Source organism: Talpa europaea (genome assembly GCF_964194135.1).
Source record: "Talpa europaea genome assembly, chromosome: 4".
Classification (NCBI taxonomy): Eukaryota; Metazoa; Chordata; class Mammalia; order Eulipotyphla; family Talpidae; genus Talpa; species Talpa europaea.
Genome location: NC_140070.1, coordinates 127,836,172 through 127,860,840, shown reverse-complemented (window position 1 = coordinate 127,860,840; position 24,669 = coordinate 127,836,172). Strand labels below are relative to the sequence as shown.

Below are 24,669 nucleotides of genomic sequence, written 5' to 3'. Positions count from 1 at the left end.
ATTACTAGAAAAGAGTGGGTTATGTTTGGGGAAGCATCATAAATTGATAAGATTTGTTAAATTGGTTCTACTTGGAATGTTTTTTATTTTTTTGTCTTGACAGTAATTACCACTGAAAAAGTAAGGCATGAGATAACACTATATTTTATTGTAGGAATTCTAAATTAGTTTCATTAGAAACATAAAATGAAATACTTAAGTAAATAACATTTATAATTTGTTTGTGAGTAAACAATAGCTAAACTCAGATATCTTTTCAAGGACTAATTTATTATCTATTATTGGACTTTATTTGCTTGGGCACCCATTCTGAGAGAAAGGAATGGAAGTTGTTGTGAACTTTTGACTTAATATAGAATTGGACAACTGTCAATATTTAAAAAATTCTTTGCAAATTACCATGAAACTTCTCTAGAAAAAAATACAAAAAGTGATTTACAATCTTTGAAATCTAAGAAGAAACGATTTTCAATATTAATTCTTTCTGATGCAAACATCTAGTAAAGGACAAACAGGCATCTTTAGTTTAAAATACAGCTGAATAACATAATTTCTTTTTTATAAATACAATAAAAATTTCAAGGTAACACTTCCCAATGTGTACAAAAAATGTTCTGAAAGCACCACTTATTTAAATTTTATGTGAAATTTACACGGTGATGCAATCAATATTTAGTTCACGAAAGAAGGTTTTAGGGTCATCACAAGAGTTAACATAAATCAGAGGTTTTCGTCCAAGTATTTAAAATACAATGTTAGTGGAATTTGTAAGTATCACATTATGTAGTGAGCTACTATTATATTTAGGTAATTGAACTGTTTTCAAAATGCTACCTTGCTCTGTCTTCAGCATTTGCCTCAATGCAGGAACTATTATGACACAAGTAGAATGTTCATCTTATGACTTCCTTATTCATAAGAGTATATGTGTATTTGACAAAATATACATTTGGGAACAAAATATAGCACAGAAAACAGTCACACTGGAAACATTAACTTTTTTTTTTTTTTAAGATTTATTTATTTATTTATACAAGCACTCCATACAGTCAGAAGCGCGGGAGGGTAAGAGAATTCACCAGAGCCAGAGTGGGGAACAGAACAGGCAGATTGACAGAGCACACTGCTGAGGGGAGCAGGGGTCAAGGCACGAGAGGTCTGCGTACCATATGGGACCCTCGCTGGCACCTGGGGACCGAACGGGCGCTGCAGAGGCTGCGGGCAGCAGCCCAGCGCTCAACCACTGCGCCACCGAGGAGGCCCTGGAAACATTAACTTTTGTTGCAAATGAATTGCAATTTTCTTTAGAAAAGTATTTTTCTACATGAATTTAAAGAGATTTGCAAGTACATATATATATATGTATGTTTTTCATATATTCCATATCAACTAAATCTTTGCCTTTTAACATAGAGGTAGTATTTATCCAATTATTATGTCATAGAAACAACTCTTTAATTTACATTAATTTTATTGAGTAATTTTCTCAGTTTATTTTATGGAAATAAACAGAATTCACAAGAAATGGTAGAGATGAATGTCATGATGTTTTCTACAAATCAAAGGTTAGTAGAATAAGGAGGTGAATCCTTTCACTAAAAGGGAACATACACATCCTTCATCTAGAGAGACAGAAAGGAATCAACAAGAAATCAGTAAAATATAGGGAATCACTGTATACACAGATTAACTACATACCAGATAATATTTCACTTCTCTGAAGCCAGAAATACACACTCCTTGTGCTATACTTTTCCAGAATGTGAGAGATTTCCTTGTTGTTTTTTTAAACCGTAAATGTTAAGTAGATAAAGAACAATAACATTAAAACTGAGGGAAATATTATTTAATCAATATTGCATGTTAAATCTGGGGATTATTTTTCAAGTGACCAGGTACTCATTTCAAATGGTAAAAACATATTAATATTACCTCAAACAAAAATTATGAAATTATTCATTTTAAAAGGAAATGGCTTTGTTACTGGTATTTTTAAATAGGTTCTACAGTAGCAAGAAACTTCAGAATGTTTCTAGATTAAAAATGTAATAATAGATTTTATAAGTCCTATATCCAAAATAATTTATATTTTTATATTCCAAGGTTTAACAATAAATATGTCATGAATGAAAATATATCAAAACACATGCCCAAAAATTGTTTTAACATCTTTAATTTTATCAGAAAAGTGTTCTCTTTTTCATTCTTTTGTCCCGTTTCTCCATTTTTGATATGGGTGCCTTCCCTCAAAGAGCTCATGAATAGGACAAATGGTATTCATATTTGTTATAAGAGATTTGTAGTTTATAGTCAAATGAAAAGATCATAGATATTCCACAAGGAAAACTGGAAGAACTTTGAAGAATTATTGCAAAAGAAAACCCATTATGTATACTAGGATGTTAATAAATTCCAACAAGTTTAATTTGTGTCTCAGAACTTTCGGTGGTGTATAGGTAAATCCTAATAAAGAAATCTGATGAATAGTGGTTGAGTAGTCTACATTAGATTTGTCAACCCCAAAACAGGCTTGCTTAACTTGCAAGGCACTGTACTTTCCTTCCTGAATTTTGTTTCTACCTTCTAATCACTAGTGCCCACTACTGATAGTGATTTTCAAAAATGTGATGCATCTCCAGGATTCAGTTTTGATATATGATCTCATTACACTCTACAAATATGTAAATACAGCATAACTTTCCTTGAATATTTTCCAACTAAAATGTTTTTTATTTTCATTGTGAGTTTATTATACACCAGTTGCTCTAGTCAGAGCCTTTTGTGCACTAATTTATTTTATATCTATAAAAACTCTGTGAGAGTTCACTCTTATTTAGACCCACAGATAAGAAGGCATAAAGTTTAACCTGAGCAAAGACACATAGTTAGATAAAAAAATAAAACTGTATGACAGGAAATACATATCAATTTTCAGTACTTCTGTATTAATTATGTGGCCATTATATGCAAAGGGACTATAGATAATATTTCTATTTCTGTCTTAACTGCCAACTACATTTTAAGGAAACCAGGGAGAACATATATTTAAGAACCTTTGTAAATTGGAAAGGAATTTAGAGGTCCTCTATTTCTGTCTCTGATTAAATGCAGGAATTCCACTTACAAAAATCTCTCCAGGTGTCCACCTAAACTTCAATACTTAAAACTGTAAAATAACAGTACCAACAACTTTCTTAATATTCAAGTGTTCAAATCGTCAAACACAATCGTGACATAATTGAGATAAACAAAACCACATATCTCCTTACTGCACCTTGTATAACACCTCCAGTATCACAGATTCTTAATATTTAGAAAGTGAATGAAGTTTCTTGAGTGTCCTCTATGCAGCCTGGTTTAATATGAATATTAGTGTGATGTACTATCATTATTCTTGATAGCAAGACTGCTAGTGTGTTTGTAAGAACTTTGTATGTATATATGTAAATACACCCATCATTCATTTTTAAGTTTTATTTTTAAAAGAACTCTAATATAAGTAAACATTATGCCAGAATCCCTCCAGAGGGCTGTTGTTACATACCAGTAAACCTTTTTTTCAGGACAGGGAATGTGGTAGAAACTTCAAAACTAGGAAAGATATAGACCCCCAAAATGAAACTCTACAACTGTAATTAGAATAATTTGGGCTTTAGTTCTTTGGGATTAATGATCTGTGTTAATAAATTTTAACTGAGTTTTTTTTTTAATAAAAGAGATTCAAATACCACTACTATAGGGAACATAGGAATAATGGCAGTTCTGGAAATAGCTTTTCCTTTTTACCATTTTTTAAAATCTAAAGTGCATACTAAATGAGACACCATTAGTGTCACAGATGCTAATTTTCACTAGCAATGACTGAAGTGGCATTCTTTCCCATTTGCATTTGATCCTAGCAATGATGAGAGGTGATGAGTTGATTATGAGCTGTTTTCACTGCACTGCCCGCTGTGCAAATTTATGCTCCTAGACAAGGATGACACATAGTTGTGGCATTAACGAGCTTTCTTCATTGCTTTTCCTATCAAACTGCAAAGATACATTTTAACTCTTATTTATCCAGGTATAGGAAAAGGGAAGAAGTATTTATAAGCACTGATATTTAAGGGAGACACTTGCATAAGGGGATTATGCCATTATTTAACTTTCTCAAAACCCATAAAAGATAGGCATTATTCCCCCCTACTCCTCCACAATTTATAGGAAAGGAAATAGTCCTATAGATGTGAAATATTTTACCCACAATAATACAACTGGTAAAAACAAATGATTTGAGAGTCTATGGATAATTTTTCTTCTTCTAAACCTCTGAGGTCCCCCCCTTACAGTTTTTTGCTTCTTCATTTGGGATGTAATTTAATTTAGATTAAATTAATTTTTGGTTTTGTTTTTAATTTTGGTTACTACTCTCCTCCTCACATCAAAAAAACAAATCTCCTAAAAGAGTCCCTTATGTACAGACATACCATGCTGAACACACCCTATCTAGGATTTAGGAGGCTAAGCAGGGTCAGGGCTGGTTAGTTCTTGGAATCCATAAGGCTCTCTTCATTTATGTATTTAGTTGGAATTTATATCATCTGTTTTCCAAGAAATATTTACATTAAGTTATAGTTTAAACCTAAAGTCACATAAGATGAGTCAGGAGAAGACAGAGTATAGAACATTTTAAAAGATATTACAAAAACCATCAAGTTTGAGTTGAGCATGAATCTAAATGCTTGTTATTCAGTGTGGTCCTACAGAACAGCAGTGCCAGCATTACAGAATTAGTTAGAAAATCAGATTCTCTTACCAATCCATTCCAGGCCTATTAAATTGGAACATACATGATACCCAGAAGTTCTGTGAGCACTTTAAAGTTTGGAAATCATGTTGACACGATGGTATTCAACCTAGGTTAACACATTTGAATCAATGAAGAGGTTAAAGACACTGAAAAGTACAGTGGTTACCAGAGGGTAAAAGATGTGGAATGGCTAAAGGGGGTCAATTAGATAACACGATGTCACTAGAATGTGGTGATAGGTAAGTTTATCTGGTATATTTGAGAAACAGTACAGTACAAAGGAAGAAGAGCAGTCACAAAGAACTGAATCACAGCAGACCTTCTAGGTCACTATAAGGATTTTGGCTAACTTGAAATATCTTGAGAAGAGAATAGCTTCTATTTTAGCGGGTTTATTCTGTCTTTTGACATAAAGGAAGGAGAGAGATAAGACTAGTTATGAGGCTATTACAAAAACTGGGCAAGAGATGGTGGTGGTTCAGACAAGGAGAGTAGTGGGATTATTGAGAAGGTATTATTGTGTCTACCTAAATACATACAGGAAACTACAACCTGCCCTCTAAGGATGACAGACAGAAAGATTACTATTGCCCTTCACTGTCTTGTTCATTTCCAGAAAAAAAAAATGGCAGTCGTCTTCTAGTCACTGTCACAAGAAATTCAACCCCAAATTGACATGCCACTTCCCAAAGGTTTCTTCTTCATTTTTCTAAATATGATTTCTTATTGGATTTAATAATAATTTCTAGGGTACCATAATTCAGAAGAGATTAACAAATAGTTTGGTTATTTCAATTAATTTAATTAATTAGAGTAGCTTTTAGCCTTGAAAACTTCTCCAAATAATGTACTTGTTCATTTTTTTTTTTTAATTAATAAATTTTATTTTTATATTCCCCATACAATTGCAATCCCCCCATTCTGACCCCAATCCCTCCCCTCCCGCCCCCCACCCCCCAAAAAGTGTCTCTGGTTCATAGTTTTTGTTGATTTTGATTTTCACTTTCTTATAGTTATTCATTTTCCTGGTCCCTTATTTAAGTTTTCTAGATCCCTGCTATGAGTGAGACCATCCGGTATTTTTCTTTTTCTTCTTGGCTTATTTCACTGAGCATGATCCCTTCCAGCGTCATCCATGTTGCTGCAAATTGCATGTGTTTATCTTTTTTGAATGCTGAGTAATATTCCATGGTTTCATTTTAACCTTCCAATTTTACAGAATATGAATCTGTAATCAAGTTTTATTGAAAGCAAGTAGCAAAAGGCTTGAAGCCAAGTAGACTGGCTACCCTTAGAAAAACAGAAGCCAGGGCCTGGATCATATAAAGATAGTTTAGGAGAAAAATGAGTAAGAGAAATGATGAAAGCGTAGCCTCCCCTTTGTTAGGAAATTTAGATATTACATCCCATAGGAAGAGAATAAAGTCACCACTTTCACTAACAATATACTGACTTTTTAAAAAATTAATTTAATTTAATGAGACACTTATATCTTTAATCTTTCCTTGCCTTGCTTTGGGGATAAATAGCTTCATTATCCCTTCAGACTGTGGGTTTTTTATATAATGGAATAAGCCCATACTCGACTCATCTGTCTCCAAATTTAACATTACTAAACTGTTCCATTTCTCTTCTTTGCAGTGTTAAGGATTTAGGTAAACTTTTAGACAAAAGACATTCATAATTAGCTTCTCAGTAAGGAACAAAACTGTCTTACATTAGGAATTATTTAATAAAACTAGAAGAGAGTTTTAAGCTGTTTCCGGTGGTAGACAAAGTGATTTTTCTACAGAAAATCTGTCAACACAACTGTTCATGCTCTCTTTTTCCCTTCAGATGAAAAAAATTGGAAGTTTTCACCTAATCTGCTAGGGATTTAGTTTTTTAGAGATCTCAAAACAAAATACCACTGGCCGAGGAGCATTACGAACTTTTTTTTTTTTTTTTTTTTTACTAATTTGGAAGTTAGAGGTCCAAGATCAAAGTCCAAGCATATATACCATGGAATATTACTCAGCATTCAAAAAAGATAAACACATGCAATTTGCAGCAACATGGATGGCGCTGGAAGGGATCATGCTCAGCGAAATAAGCCAAAAAGAAAAAGAAAAATACCGGATGGTCTCACTCATAGCAGGAATCTAGAAAACTTAAATAAGGGACCAGGAAAATGAATAACTATAAGATAGTGAAAATCAAAATCAACAAAAAACTATGAACCAGAGACACTTTTAGGGGGGCGGGAGGGGAGGGATTGGGGTCAGAATGGGGGGGCTGCAATTGTAGGGGGAATATAACAATAAAATTTATTTAAAAATAAAATAAAATAAAATAAAATAAAAAAAAAAAAAAAAAAAACAAAGTCCAAGCAGGGCTGGGTTCCTTTGAAGACCGTAAAGGAAGGATCTGTTCCAGACCTCTCTCCTTGGCTTCCAAATGGCCATTCCTTGTTGCTGCTTTGCTTGGTCATCCCTCTGGCATGAACACCTCTGGTGTCCCTTTTTGTATCCAAATCTCATCTTTGAATGGCTCTGACCACTCCCAAGCTTCCTGCCTGTGCTTTTCTTAGCCTGGAATGTCTTTGCCTAGTTTTTCCAACACATAAACACAAATCAATTTTTTAATACTTTGCTAGATGCTCATTCTCCTCAAGAAAGCCTCTGGCAATTAGCACCACATAAGGCAGCAGAGGGCATTCTGACAGAAGGGAATACACATTAACATCTGAAAGATCTGAGTTTGAGTTCCTACTTTGATAATCCCTAACCAGGGGATTTATCAAACTCTCGAGTCTTGGTGTTCTTAATGGAAGAAGGGGATATGTTGAAACAAATCCCACAGGATTGATGTGAATTAATTACATATGTAAATTTCTTAGCACAAAGCACATTTTGAATTAATAGTCTCTTCTTCCTTTGTATTGTCATGGTGTTTGTTTCATAACTCTCCTACTTCTCTAGCCTAGTTCATGCCAATGTATCCTCCTAACTAGAATCATCATCAAAATCGGGGAGGGGGAATGTATTCTATTCATATTTATATTCCTGGAATTTTTGTTGGGGAACAAGGGAGACGTAACTCAGTCTTTCAAAATTCAGACACCACGTACACTCTATTACACTTTGATTATACGTCAAAACATTTATAAAATAGAACACAGTCATGATATCTCAGTATAAGTACAATGAGTATGTAATGACTAACGGGTAATATTAGTCATCTAAAGAAGTAATCTAGTCCAGGACATAGTTTGTAAATGGGTCACTGACAAAGATCTGAGAAACACTCACTAAAAGGAAAATAACTATTTTTAGAATTGAATGTGATGGAACAAAAAATAATCAAAAATTGTAATGTATCTGAAGAGGGAAAAAAAAGAATTTGCAAGGGTGTTGCTTTTCAGGGACTCTAAAAAGAAGTGGGAGAGTAAAAATTTGTCACTGTATTTGCATAAAATTCAGCTCAGCCAAGGGCCTCCCCTGGTGGCGCAGTGGTTGAGCGCTGGGTTGCAAGGCTGCCGCAGCTCTGCAGCCCCAGTTCGATCCTCTGCCACCAGCGAAGTTCCCACCAAAAAAAAAAAAAAAATCAGCTCAGCCAAAACAAATATTCTATTTGATTCGGCAAACTTGCTCACTTAGCTAAATTATATACCTCAGGCTATTATAATTCCATATCTCTAGTCCCTGATACCATCTACGTCACTTTACTGTGGTTTTATTGTACTATCAAACTTCCACCAATGATCTTGTGTACCATGTAGTATTCCTCTAGGAGAGATTTTTTTTTTAATTAGGCAACAAGAATATGCATTCTTCCTGGCAGATTATTTTCTCATATCTAGCTAATATTTGATATTGACATTTTTGTATCTTATCAGTTTACTTTATGAATCAGAGCCCCTGAACTTGTTTATTTACAGATGTTTGAAAAGTGAAGTTCCTGTCTCTGTGCCTGGCATTGGACGTGGAGACTTAAGCTAGCAACTGCCTTCCTACCTTTTCTCTGCATTCATAAAACAACTAAATAATAAAGCTTCTTTTATATATTTTTTATTTTAATCAAATTCCTAGAAAAGGATTCAAGGTAGACTTAACCTATCAAATTTTATTTTATAATACATAGTAATTATATGCTTACGGGCATATATTCTTTATAATGTTTGCTATTATGCAGCTATCTAATTTTATTTTCTAAGTTAATTATCTACAAATTTCAATTCACCTTAAAATTCTGAATATCAGGGCCTCCCTGGTGGCCTAAGGTTTAAGTCTCAGTGCTATCACCAAGACGGCCTAAGAGTTCGAGTTAGGTCCCCAGCCAGGGAGCTGACTCACATGGCACAGCAGACCTCTCCTGTCTTGCCCGCTGCTCCCCTCAGCAGTGTATTTCAGTAGATCCTCCTGTTCTGCTCCCCACTCTATCTCAGGTGAATCGTCTCACCCCTGCACCTCTGACCTACACTCCAGTTCTTCTATGTAAAAATAAATAAATCTTTAAAAAAAAGATCATGAATATCTCACGATAATTATTTCCCATTAACAATGAAACATGTTTACAATTTAAAAATGAAATTCCTTTAAAGTAAATGTTCTACAATTTTCAGACATTGTATTTTAGGCTTAGGAATTATAACCTAAGTTCATTTCTACCATTGCTATTACACTTCAAGACCACTAACAATCCTTCTTTAGATCACAGTATCCATACAGCCAAGTCCAAATTGACTGAAAGAAAATAAATGTAATTGAGACCGAGGCAGCTAGAGAACCCAAACATCTTTACCAAATATCCTAGCAGAATTTACTACTATTTTTTCCCCTCATTCTTTCCCTGTTTGGAATTACGTACCATATATTTGCCCCACATAAACATGTCTGTTCTTACTAAGAAAAAAACGTTTAAATTCCTAAGCATAGTGGCAGCGGGTGCTGCCTGAGATGGGAATGTTTATAAGCTTTATGATATTAACTGCAGCACTCAACCTCAGGTGGCATAAAGCATGCAAAAAAGAACTTTCTGTCAGTTTTATTATTTCTAAAAAGGTTCCCCTTGAAGCAGAAGAGTGACCTTGCTCTGCTGAGCTGACATATGCCACTGGATTAATGGTCGAGCTCTGCTGGAGGGAAGCTCACAGAAACATTACAACTCCAGAAGCTGGGCTGGCGGTGACCATTAATCAGGGGGACCAAAATCATGCATCAAACACACTCATTTAAAAGTAGTCAAAATGACTTAAAAAAAACTTTTTGAGAATTAGCTTATTGTTTGTCATTTACTTGTGTTCAAGGAGATCACTGCATGACTAAAATATCCCTTGGGAAGATCTTTAGGAAGGTTATTATGTACCCAGAGGCCAAGTGAATGAGGAGGACATTTAAGGCTAATGGAGGTAACAGGGAGTTTTTGTTCCAAAGAATTTGGTAGAAAGGTTATTAAATGGATTGTTTTCCCAACTTAATTTTCACTGCTTTATTTAACCATGATTTCAAAGCAATGGGTACTAGGAATGTTTGCTCTTTGTGATAATTTTATTTTTAAAACTGAAGTAGCTGGAACTAATGGGTTACACATCTGACTGGTAAACCTGCTAGGAAACTGTTCAGGAATCTAAAGTTTGAGTCAACATATTCAACCATTAAATATATAAAAAAGTACCTTAATGGATTTTTCTCTAAGCTTAAAAGTTTTATCCATTCTTCCACTATATGTTAGCTAATGAAAATTTTCTAAGACTTTTTCTCTATCTGACTACTTGAAAGAAAAAAGGGCTTAAGTATAAAATTCTGAAATATAATGTTCAGTTTATTTAGCTGATAAATTACTCTTGATTTTTAAAATCTTTTCGATGATAAAATTGAACCAACATAAACTCTCTTTTGTATTTTCAACAGTTTGTCTTTTAGATTAATGACATTAGGGCCTCCCCGGTGGCGCAGCGGTTGAGCGCTGGGTTGCGAAGCTGCCCGCGGCCTCAGTGGCACCGGTTCGATCCCCGGCTGCTCCCCGGCCACCAGAGGAGGGTCCCACATGGCGCGCAGACCTCTCCTGCCGCCCGCTGCTCCCCTCAGCAGTGTGCTTCAGTCCTTCTGCCTGCTCTGCTCCCCGCTCTGGCTCTGGTGAATTCTCTCACCCTCCCGCGCTTCTGACTGTACCCAGTGCATGTATAAACAAAACAAACAAATAAATAAATGAAACATGCCTCAATTAAAAAAAAAAAATTTTTTTTAAAAAATTAAAAAATTAGATTAATGACATTATACATAATACATATATTAATCAATAAGGGTATAAATAGAGGAATCAGGTGTATTGAGAAAATCACAGTATTTGATACTTAAGATTAGAGTCAATGTAATGAGGCATGTTCTAATTAGTATTGGAATTTTTTTTTCCTTCTAAATATCCCTTGCCTTTCTTTACCAGAATATTCAATATTACCTTCTGTTTGTTGCCCATTTGCTATGCTAAAGAATTATTTATATGCAGTTATTTATTTGCCTTTAACATCTAATAATAGGATTATGATAGTTGATAATTATGTGACTGCAGTTAGTATATTATTTTGGAGTTTTTATAGGTAAATAATCTAATATGCACCCAAGGGAAAGTTAATTCCTAAATTTGTGGGAGGATAACATACTTCTTGTAAGTGGAAATTCGAATCGTCCATCTTTGGTACTGCCTTCTTTCAAAGTATCTAAAAAACAAAATTAATAATGACAAATTTGCTCAGGAAAATTACTTAGAGATGGGAAGCTAAAAATCTGAAACATTTTACCCTATTCATCTCCTCCACCAACTCCCCTAAAATATAGACTATTTTTTGTAAGCATGGTGGACCTGATTTACCATGCCCTCTTTAACTCTAAGCTTGAAAGTGACTTCAGGACACTTTTCAACACAGTTCTCCAAAAAGATTTTAACTATCTTTGCTGGTACAAAAATTAAAAACTTCTTACCAGTTTTGGTTTAGAGTGATAGATCATCCAGATAATAAAAAATTCTACTGAGCTATTCCATACCAAATATACAGCACTTTTCTAGTGAACAAAATTACTTTATTCACTAGAAATAGTCTTTCTTTCCATTGAAAGGGGTTCAGGAGATAATTATGTGGATTTTTATCATCCAATATTATGTTACTTTCTCATCATTTTAGCAATCAGCATCTTTGGACGCAGAGATTGCTAAAGAGTTCCCCAGTCAACTACATAATCCTTAGATCTTGAAGATGGTTAAGCAGATTCAAATTGTACTGATTTCAGTTAATTTTTCTTCTAAAGTCTGTGATCATTTTAATGACTTTTCTTTACACTGACTATAAATAATATAAGCAGAGACAGATGACACAGAAAATGCTTTTCATGTACTAAGTAGTAAGTATAAATGCATATTTGTAAGTGGATGAACATGAATTTCCAAGTTGATATCTATTATACATTATCAAGTTAACTTATATTCTGTATAAATACAATCTGCTTTTAGGGACTGTTTCTATATTTGTATAGAATTCATTTTAACATGGTTCTTTTTAACTGTTACAAATTTGAAGTTATTTGGTTGATGGCACCAGAAGAGTGTAAATTCCCTAGTACAGATTCTGTTCTTATTCATACAGAAACCCTGACCCCAAGTATAAAGTTTAACCATAGAAGTTCCTTGATATATTTATATTGAATTGCATAATGCAAACCTTATGGTCTCTAATTAAACACCAGCAAATCATTTTCCTTAATAATAACATGATTTAGTTAGAATTTATTTTTGTGTAAATGTGAAATATATGTTTTTTGACATTTAACTTGTAAAGTAAAAATGGATTGTCATCTGCTGTGGTTTTCCCACCCCTCACAATTTTAAGACTTTTCTCAGTAATTATTACAGTGCTTAAAAACAAGAGAAAGCAATGTTTGCTAAAATGGTGAGGCACCATAAAGTAGCCTCATGGAAGATGAGACTTGATCCTGCCTTTCAAGAATGGGCTTAATTTGAATAGGGGGAAGAAAAGAGGAAGGATATGCCTTAAAAGGGAAACAGTACAACCAAGAGCTTAGAGATGTAAATCAGGGTGTCTCTGACTGGCCAGCAACAAGTGTCAGAAGTTCCATTTAATCAGAATGACTAGTATTACATGATAAAATGAGTCGTGAATGTGCAGCATGTTGCGTTTGGGTTTCATTTTGTTGACTAAGGAAGAGCTATTTAAACTCTGAGAGTCTCAGTTTTCCTCACTTTTAAACTGGAGAAATCAATACCTAGTTCAGAAGAAGGATTTGTGTTTATTAATGAAATAAATATAGATAAATCACTTTGCATGCAGTAAGCTCTCAGTAACCCTCATGACAATGGGGAGAGCAAGCTTTATATTTTGAGAAGAATCAAATGATGAGAACTGGTACTTTAGGAAGATTAATGATATGCTGTTACATGATAGGAGGAGCAAGAGTTTAGGGACTAAGGAGATGAAAGTTATTGCATTGGTTTATGAATAGGGTCATAAGCACATAATTGAGTAGCAGTAATGAAAATAAATACACACAACAAGGATTTGGAGAAAGAATTGAGCAGATGTTGAAGTTGAAAGAATGTGTGTGTGGTTCACTGCATTTTGCATTATGTGTCCAAACTCTTTCAAGAGAGCGGTGAGCAAATGCAGATTTTCAGCAATACAGGTGGAAAGATCAGAAAGCAGGATTAACACAGATCCTCACAGGCAACAAGACATAACTAGAGAAAGCCTTTAGTTGCATATCTGCCTTCCACCCCAAAGGAAGTTTACAGCAGCTGTAAAAATAGGTTCCCTGGAGAAATTCTTAAAGATTTCAAAGAAGTAGTAGAATAAAGAAGGAATTCCAGGAGGATCAAGAGGGTCATTTGGTGTGCTTTTGTGTTTATGGGTTCAGTATTTAGAGAAAGTGAAAGAAAAGTGTGTGTTATGACAGTAACATAGGAGTGAGAAAGACAAGCCCAGCAGAAGTCATGCAATAGCTATACAATTAGAAGTTCAGCAGTTTAAGATAGTCTGATCTTGATCATGTTTTTTAAAACTTTCATTCTATAGAATTTTGTAACAATTAGTGATAGCACTACTTCCAACAGCCAAGTTACAGAAATAACCTAGCATCCATTGACAGATGAGTAGATTAAGAATATGTGGTATATAAACATACGTATACATATATGTATGCATGCAGAATGGAACACTACTCAGCTCTAAAAAAGATGGAATCTTGTCATTTAAGACAATGGCTGGAACTAGAGGAGATGATGCTAAGTGAATTAAGTTAGAAGGTAAAAGACAAATTTTGAATAATTTCACTCATGTGGAATATAGAGAAACAAAACAGACAAAAGCAAACCAGAACTAGAATTTGTCTACAGAACTGAGGCTGTCAGAGGGGTAGGGTGGGAATGGACTATGCTGGAGGATTATAGGTAACTTGGTGGTGGGTGTGGTATGGTAACTTACATTTGAGGGGTATGATCCTATACCTCTGAATTATATAGTGTTATAAATAAATTTTAAAATACAAGAAAGAATTAGTGATTATCAAGTAACTAAACTTTTGCCAAGATACGATTTTTAAACTAAAAGTACATATTTAAGATGAGTATTATTTATTTTAAGGGCTCCTCTCAACTAAAATTAATATTTTTTTAAATAAAATTTTACTGATTTACCAATGGTTTACAATAGTTCATAAATTTGGGGAGTATAGTTTCACACCTCATTATGTATATACACCTTGCCACACCTAACATCAAAGTTCTAGAACCATTTCCACTATCAGATTGACCTCCTCTACACTTTCCCCCAACACCCTACATCTCACCCTCTGGTAATCAGTGTATTTTTCAGAGTCTAATTTTAAAATAGAGTATCTTAATTCCTACACAATTCCTAAAAGTGCAGCATGTCTTAAAGTCCATGGATGCAATGTAAATCAAGAGATATGGCAGTAAGTCATGCAGAAGTACAATTGAAAAGTCTAAATATTTATTATTGATAAAACTTATTATGTCACTTATATGAATAACCACTTTTTAAACTTATGGATCATGTTTTTTTTTAGTTCTAGTGTTTTTCTTTTGAGTAATCATCTTTGAGACAGTTTCAACTTGCAGAAAACATCCCTAGTGGCACATCAACTCCTGAAACTAAAGGCTTAGCATGGAAATTTTGACACAACTTTAAAACACTGATGGAGTCAGAAGCTGCACTTCCTTTAAATATTTTGCAGTTGATAGGAAAGATACCAAACCAGAGAGAGCAAGAAAATTAACTTTGGTTCTAAGAGTCCAGATATACATTCAGAATATTTAGGGCATGTACCCACGGTTAAAATGTCAGTCTTGAAGGCAATGTTTCACAGTTCTGATTGTCTTTTAGCCTTAAGCCTCTTGACACTCCACACAACCTTCCCCCCGACACCACATGATAGTGTAATTATTTAACACTGAGGCAATCCTAACAGATTATTTTAAGTGAGTTAAATTTGTTTCACACTCTTCAAAGGATCTCAGCACCTGAGTTAGAACAATTAAATCCTCGAATGCCTTTGGATAAGGGCTGACAAGTTTATTGAAATTTAGCATACTATTATAGGATATTCATACAAGGATATGTTGAAACAGAATTTTGATCTTCTAGAGCATATTAAAATGCTGGATATGCAATATTTAGAAGAGGTGAGAACTCATTGGCAGAGTATGTATAATTTTTAATTTGCCAGTATAGTTCAAAATACTGGGGATGCCTGACTCATATATGCAAATTTTTTCTTTGAAATAGACTGTGATTGTTTTCCACCAGTGCTTTACCCAAATATCAAGTCATGCTAGAAAGGAGATCTTACTTGAAGACCCTAAACATTGGTAACTGGTTAAGAAATGAAAATAAGGGTCAAGTTCTCTTGCTTTTGGTGAAAAGATTGATTAATATTAATATCCCAAAACAAAAACTCCCTAATTCTCTTTTATATTGAAAATTTAGGCTGCTCATTGCTCTAAGAAATTCTATTCTCTATTCTTGCTGCCAAGCTAACTTTCCACACTCCATCCTAACACAGCAAGTTTCTTTGAAAATAGATGACAAGGATCAAAACTTTGTAATGGAACAGCAGAGAACGGAAAAAAAAAAAAGATTTTTTTTTTTAAATTTCTAGTTCCTACAACAATTTCTTCATTAAGAAATACTAGATGATTTCTAAGGACCCTGCCAATTTCACAATATATCACAATGACATTCTGTAATAATTAAAATTGTTATAACAAGACCAGAGAAATGTGATTAACAAAAAAAATTAATCCACTTAACATTTTTTATTATTCATTGCATTGTGTTAGTAACATTGACAAATGTGTTCAAACACCCCAAATGACACTTTTCCAGATCTATTTTTGTGAAATGCAAGTAAACTATATATATATATACACACATATACGATATATATACACATACATATATATAGTTGCTATATATATATACACACTATATATATACACACACACAGTGTATATATATATACACACTATATATATATACACATACTATATGTATATATACACACACACACACACACACATGAATGTATCTATGTTATGTATATACTGGTAGTCTTCAAACAGCAATCCAATAATACACATATCAGAAAGTAAGTTGTACTAAAAGAAAACAAAACTTTATTTTCTCTTTAAGTCTGTAATTCCAAATAACTACGACTTAAGCAATGCTAAATATATTTTTAGGTCCTTACAAGGTTACATGACCTTTAGCTCTTTTTTAAAAAAGACTTTTAGATCAGATTTGAGTTCAGCAAAATTGAGAGGAAAGTAGCTTCCCATATATGATCCTGCTGCCACACATTATAAACACTATGTAAATTATGTTTTAACTTTATGGGTACATTTTTAAGCAAACAATTTATTATGGGAAATTTCAAGCATAAGTGGAAGGAGAAAGTAATACAGTCTACCCCATATATCTGTTACCCAGTTATTCATAACCACTCATGCGCCTTCTTTAAGTCCATACACTTGCTATCGCTCACTAGATTATATTGAATTACAGAAAGTATTAGCAATACTTCAACATGACCAAATAGCTAATTATTTTCAAAACTCCCTTAGTTCTCTCCAGCATGTTTTGACATAGTGTTTTAATTCATCTACATCTAACCAAGATCCACGCACTATATTTGGTTGATATAATTCTTATAAGTTCTTAATCTTAATCTATATTTTTGATCTCCTCTTTCATTTTTTTCTCAGTTAGTTATTTGAAGAAACTAGGTTATTGGCCATGTAGATTTTACTCATATGTCTAGATTTTTCTGATTGATTGCATTTTCTTGGAGTCATTTAACATGTTTTTCTCTGTCAGTACTTTATATAATATGGTAGCTAGATACAGGAACTTTGTGTAATTTTTTTAAAGATTATTTCATTGGTGATATTAAGTAATTCCATGATGAAGCATATATTCTGGTTCTCTCTCTTCATGATTTTAGAAGCTAATGATGATCATTGCCTAGATCCATTATCACATTAGGGGTTCACAAAAGGGTAATTTTGTAATTTCATCATTTGTATTTGATTAGCTAGATGAGACAGAGAGAAATTTTCCCTCATTATTTAGTTACTCTGAAATACACTTCATACATGAAGGATAATCTTTTCTTTTATTTGCAGTTTTCATAATATAAATATTATTTTCTAAGGATGACCACTGAATTTTCTTTCTTCCTAATAATATGAACTCATGAATATTGATATATTAAATGTGGCCGAATTTAGTTCAGATTTTATTCTTACTGATATTAAAATTGTCCCATCTTTGCATATAATCTACCCCAGTAAGAGTATTTTCAACATGGTCCTTGCGCATTTTTGGCATGACCCCAGTAGTCTTTGAGAGTTGACTTGTTTATTTTATGACACAGTGTGAATTTTGAGAAATCTGAGTAAGAATGACATTGATTGCAAATGTCACTAACATTGTTATTTTCATTGTCCCTTGATATATGTATTTATATGTACCAATGTTATTAATAGCCATGTGATTATTTTAAAAAGTTAAGATTTAGTTTGTTATTGTTTTTGTCTTTTGAACAAAGTACTGTTTCTTAAAATCATTCAACATAAGTCCTCGCTCTAACCCACCAATTCAATATGGAATTAGGATCATTAGTTTCATCTGTATTTGGACTTTTCAAGAGTTGTTTTTATTTAATTATGTTTATAAATATATAAAACTACATGGTTTTAAAGTTAAATCTGTACAAAGTATATTCAGAAAAAGTATTTTCATTACTCTCTTTGTTTATTTCTCTATGAAGAAAAATATGTATTTGCTTGTATTAAAAACATGCATATGTAAATAATTTCCACCCTTAGGTAAATGGTAGTCAAGCATGTACATCTTTTCCCACTTGCCTTTTCTTTTTTTTTTTTTTTTTTTTCTCTGGGTCCCAATACCTTTATTAGTGAAAAAGAGCACATATTTAAAAAAGCACATGTTACATCACAGAGTTGTCATGGAAAGCAAATGAGAACAAGTAAAAACTAAAACGCCAAGTTCCATACAATGCCTAATGTATCTAAATTGCTTAATCTTCCTCTGGGAGCAAAAGAGAGTTAGACCCCATAAGTTACATTTTTTTTTTTTTTTTTTTTTTATAAATTTTATTGTTATATTCCCCATACAATTGCAGCCCCCCCATTCTGACCCCAATCCCTCCCCTCCCGCCCCCTTAAAAGTGTCTCTGGTTCATAGTTTTTTGTTGATTTTGATTTTCACTATCTTATAGTTATTCATTTTCCTGGTCCCTTATTTAAGTTTTCTAGATTCCTGCTATGAGTGAGACCATCCGGTATTTTTCTTTTTCTTTTTGGCTTATTTCGCTGAGCATGATCCCTTCCAGCGCCATCCATGTTGCTGCAAATTGCATGTGTTTATCTTTTTTGAATGCTGAGTAATATTCCATGGTATATATGTACCACATCTTCTTGATCCAGTCATCTATTTTTGGGCATTTGGGTTGTTTCCAAAGCTTAGCTATTGTAAACAGTGCTGCTATAAACATAGGGGTGCAGGTGTTCTTTGGAATTGATGTTTCTGTGTCCTTTGGGTAAATACCTAGGAGTGGAATTGCTGGATCATATGGAAGCTCTATGTTTAGTAGGTCCAGAAATCTCCACACAGCTTTCCACAGTGGTTGGACCAGTTTGCACTCCCACCAACAGTGCAGAAGAGTTCCTTTTTCTCCACACCCTCGCCAACATTTGTTGTTGCTAGTTTTTTTAATATGTGCCATTCTCACTGGTGTAAGATGGTATCTCATGGTAGTTTTGATTTGCATTTCCCTGATGACAAGTGATGTTGAACATTTTTTCATATGCCTGTTGGCCATTTGCATTTCCTCTTCAGAGAAGTTTCTTTTAAGCTCTTCTGCCCATTTTTTGACTGGATTATTTTCTTTGTTGTTGTTGAGTCTCATCAGCTCTTTGCAGATTTTTGTGATCAGTCCTTTATCATTAGTGTTGGGTGCAAAAATGTTCTCCCAGTTGGTGGGGTTTCTCTTTGTTTTTGTTATTGTCTCTTTTGCTGTGCAAAAGCTCTTTAATTTGATGTAGTCCCAGCTGTTTATCTTTGCCTTCACTATCACTGCTTTGGGTGATGTGTCTGTAAAGATGTCTTTGATGTGCAAATCACGTAGTGTTTCGCCTATATTTCCTTCTATATATTTTATGGTTTCAGGTCTTATGTCTAGATCTTTAATCCATTTTGAGTTGATTTTTGTGTATGGTGTGAGGTGGTGGTCAAGCTTCATTCTTTTGCATGTAGCGACCCAGTTTTCCCAGCACCATTTATTGAACAAACTTTCTTTGCTCCAATGCATATTCTTTGCTCCTTTGTCAAAGATTAGTTGACCATAAATCTGTGGGTTTATTTCTGGATTTTCTATTCGATTCCATTGGTCTGTATGTCTGTTCTTGTTCCAATACCATGCAGTTTTGATGATTATGGCTTTGTAGTATAGTTTGAAGTCTGGGAGTCTGATGCCTCCATTCCCTTCTTTTTTTTTCAGGAGAGCTTTGGCTATTCGGGGTTTTTTGTGATTCCATATGAATTTCATCAATAATTGTTCTATTTCTTTGAAGAATGACATTGAAATTTTGATTGGAATAGCATTGAATCTGTATATTGCTTTTGGAAGGATGGCCATTTTAATAATGTTTATTCTTCCAATCCATGAGCAGGGGATGTCTCTCCATTTCTTTGTGTCTTCTTCTATTTCTTTTAACAGTGTTTTATAGTTTTCTTTGTATAGGTCCTTTACCTCTTTTGTTAGATTTATTCCCAAATATTTGATTTTTTTTGTTTCAATAACAAAAGGGATGGTCTTTTTGATTTCTTCTTCTTCAGATTTATTGTTTGTGTATAGGAAGGCTACTGACTTTTGCGTGTTGATTTTGTATCCTGCCCCCACTTGCCTTTTCTATCTACACTATAAACTGAGATTATTCCACTGTAGTATAAAGTGATATATCTCAATTTTTTAGCAGCACACACTTTTAGTGTAGGATTTAGCATATATTAGTCTTTAAGTCTCCCCTTGATGAACACTGGTGTTTACTTTTTGATAACATAAGTTTTATAATGAATGTGGGTATGTAAATCAATTATATAAAGACATATCTCTATGATAGACATCTAGAAATAGATTTTTGGGGTCAATTCAAAAGGAAAATATACATGCAATTTTGCTAGATATTGACAAACTACCCCCCACATGTATTGTGCCACTTTACAAACATATCTAATAGCGCAAGTAAGATTATATGCATTTATACAAAGTGTAGCTAAAGACTACATATGATCTAATGTCATCAGAAACAGAATTATTTCAAAGATGATCTGCATTTGATAGCAATTTGTTTATGTCATAGCTCTGTCTTGATGGGAGCTTCTGTCACAGATAATATTTGCTAAATCTAACAATATTATACGATGTAAGATTATCGATATCAAACACATACTCATTTTGCAGAACTACTGTTTTCATTAGAAACAGCAAGAATAGAAATTAAAATTTTGTTCACCATTTATACCTCACAGTGAACATAATAAACCATCTTAGAAAGTTACTTTCAGACTAGAGAATAGTGAAAATATTTTAAAATGTCCTTTAAAATACTTAGATTTGCTTCTTAATGGTGTCTTAGAATGGATTGATAGTATATTCCTCTGGCTTAAAGTTGTTGAGTGACTGGTTATGAGTTGACTGACAAAACCCAAAGTAATAGCCCTGAAGGCTTCTTAAACCACTAATCCTAAATCTGCTTTTCTTTATTGATATAATTAGGGGAGAATTAATTTTAAAAGGTGGTAATTATTGATTACTTAATGGCAGATGATAGTATAGAGAAATGCTGAAGTGAGCCATTCTGTGCCCTCCTGGGCATCATGACCCATTATCCAGTGGTGGAAATCATGCTGTAACCCTCATTAATATTTAATAGGCAGGAGACTGGCTGGATATAGGCTACAAAATTGACCTAAGCTAAGGCTCCAGTAGGCCTCAAGAAAGTTTCAAGCATATAAAAGAGTAATAGATTTCCCTGTGCTCCAAAAGTTTTTAATCAGGACAACGATAAACTCAATTCCCTCTTGTGATGTTAGGACAATGATATCCTAGTGGAAACACCCACTAGGCAAGCTGACATAATTAATGCTCTGGGAAGTCACTCTAGTTTAGTAAGCATGAAAAGACAGTATTTTCCAGTGCAGTTCTCAATTTCAACCCTTCTCTTTCTCTCCTCCTGCCACAAGCTGAAAGGACTTGTTCAGCCTGGGTGGCAAGACAGCAAAGGTGTTAATTGTGTCTAACACAGCCATCATCGGGTTTGGGCGATATTCTGTATCACACTGTCTATCAAGCTAACCCCTTGTCACATGTCAGGATCTTTTTTATTTCAGTTCATTTAAAAAGGAAACAAGTAGTTTTAAAGATAGCTGGTGGGGAGACATGAGTATGAGTGCTTCTAAGGACTAAGAATCTTAGAAGCTAACTTGAACTAAAATAGGTTGTGACTTTTGACAGGACATACAAGGTTTTATAGGTTACTGACTCCCACATTATTTTTTTCAAATTACCATCAACTTATTTTGAAAATACTGTAAGTTTTAAATGAGGTATTTCTTAATAAAGAACATATTTTGGGGACTTATGGATGCATAAAGAGTATAATTCAGATATTTGCCAATACAAACAATGTATAAATTTAAATAGAGGAAATATCAATTTTTTGACTCAATGACTCTAAGGAATTTTTAAAAATATATTTAGGAGAATCATTTATTTTGTAGCATATCAGGAATTATTTATAATTACTTGCCTGGAATGAATTACATACGAATAAAAGTTTAGCTTAGTAAGCAAAATGTATCCAAGGGAACAAGTCTTCTATTAACATTACTGAGTTTTTTCCTCAAAATCAGTGAATGAAATTGACCTAGAGGTCTAATTTTAATTTCATGTTAATACGGAAAAATTCTGTTTTACTCCCAACTTTAAACTGTGCATGACTAGATGCTGCATTCAGTTTATTAATAGGTTTATGTATATGCCTCCCTTCTTGACATTCAACATAGAGTTTCATATGATCAAGTTTTAACAATGGAGAAATGCGTTTTTGTTCATATTTGTTTTTTAAGAAATATGATCTTTATAAAGCATAATAGTGAATCTACTCACATGCTTTTTTATAGTGGATCTACTCACATGTTTGTTTATTGCTTTTTTTCATGTTGATACTTTTTATTGGTTGGTTGATTGGTTAGTAACGCATGCCATTCCCACATGGAAGTAAGTTTGTAGTTACCTCATTCCAAGAAGGTTCAGTTTAGAATTCACAGATATTTCAGTTGCTTTTCCTAAGATTAAATTTTAAATATCTTAAGATTTCATCAAGGTGCTTAACACTATAACATAAAACATACAAAGACATACTATCCACTGTAAAGATTATGATGTTAATAATATTTACATATTCAGTGCCTCTAGATATTCCAGAAAGGAGAGCTTTTTTAAGCCTATATTGGTAAGAAACTGATGCTTATTTTTTTTTAAAGATTTATTTATTTATTTAGACTAGCACTGGGTACAGTCACAAGAGCGGGAGGGTAAGAGAATTCACCAGAGCCAGAGCGGGGAACAGAACAGGCAGACTGACAAAATACACTGCTGAAGGGAGCAGCGGGCATGGCAGGAGAGGTCTGTCACGCCATGTGGGAACCTTGCCGGTGGCCAGGGATCGAACGGGCACTGTAGAGGCTGCGGGCAGCTTCGCAACCCAGCGCTCAACCGCTGCGTCACCAGGGGAGGCCCAGAAACTGATGCTTATTGAGCCATTATCTGTTTAGCAGTTTGATCAGTGAAAGTCACAAATCCTAAATTTTCTTTCCTTTTCTTATTTTATAGCGCAGCAGCAGTTTTGGGAATTTTGATCGTTTTCGGAATACACCCATATCAAAACCAGATGATTCATCTGAGGTTCGTATTTTATTCCATTGCTATAAACGTTATGCAAAAACATTTGAAGAAATTATGAAAGCAATATTACTTTTGCAAAACACATTAGGATAAATAGGTTTTCAAAATCATAGCCTTGCATATAGTTTTATAGTAAATAATTATTTAGTATCTAGTAATATGCTGGACATGAAGAATAAAAAGTTATTTAAGTAACCTACCAGATATGTAGGATGGCAGAACATGAAATTTTAAGAAAATATTTATCATTTGAAGTAACGCAGACAACGCCAAATTTTCTGGGCATATCCACCATAAAACAATATATGCATGCCAAACTTTATGTAAGTTGTTATTCCTTTAATTTAGGAAATATTAAGGCTTAATTGTAAGTTTGGTAAGGGGAATATACCATTGCTCATTTGTACTTTCACACTTCACCTTCTGCATTTAAATATCTCATTGAAGATTTTTACATACGCTTTTGCGAACATTGAACACTTCAAATGTAGCTTAAGTTTCCAATAAAATTAAGATTGTATAACTATTAACAACTACTACTATTATTACTACTACATTTAACTGAGCATTTTGCATATAGTAAACACAATGCTAAACAATTTGCCCACCTGCAATGTTGAACTATTAGTATTCCTATTTTTCCACTAAATAGATTTCATTTAGTAGAATTATTTCTAAATTATAGTTGGTAAACGACAAAGACAGAATTCAACATCTTGCCTGATCACAAAGTTTGCCATTCTATTATGGTATGTCATAAACCACAGGCCAAATGTGCAAATAATTAGGTAAAGATCTAATAACTAATAAAACAGTAGAGAGAAGGAATATATTGATAAAATTGAAAATTCATGTTTATCATTGAATCTGATTCAGCAACCCCATACATTGTTTGATTTAGACCCTATGCACTCTTTAGTCACTCTAATTATTGTATCTTTTTCAGTTTTATAAGGAATTAGTTCCTTGATTGTATCTACTTTCTCAAAATGTTTTTCAGTTCAGATTCATACATGAATCTTAATATAATCTCCTTTTATCTATATATTTATATACAGGGTTATGAATAAACTTGTATATAGCTATGTGATTGATCTAGCTACATTTACAGAATTATAAATATGTATATATGTATATAAATTGAAAAGCCCTATAAAATTCAACTTTCAGTTAGCATAATCACATATACTTATATTCTACTGTCATTTAGATTATAATTCTAGAATTAATCTATAAAAATAGATCAGGCTCATTCTGATTTTTTTTTTAAAGATTTATTTATTTACTTAAACAAGCACTGGGTACAGTCAGAAGTGCGGG

At 33.5% G+C, this 24,669-nt stretch overlaps 1 protein-coding gene across 1 annotated transcript in view; it reads left to right on the top strand.

The window, feature by feature from the left end:
- SAMSN1 (SAM domain, SH3 domain and nuclear localization signals 1) overlaps positions 1 to 24,669 on the top strand; it is a gene marked incomplete at both ends in the record, with an annotated part of 125,865 nt that overhangs the window by 77,438 nt on the left and 23,758 nt on the right. The window contains 1 exon segment of the mRNA XM_084232726.1: positions 23,278 to 23,349. Coding sequence (XP_084088852.1) covers positions 23,278 to 23,349 — 72 coding nt within the window.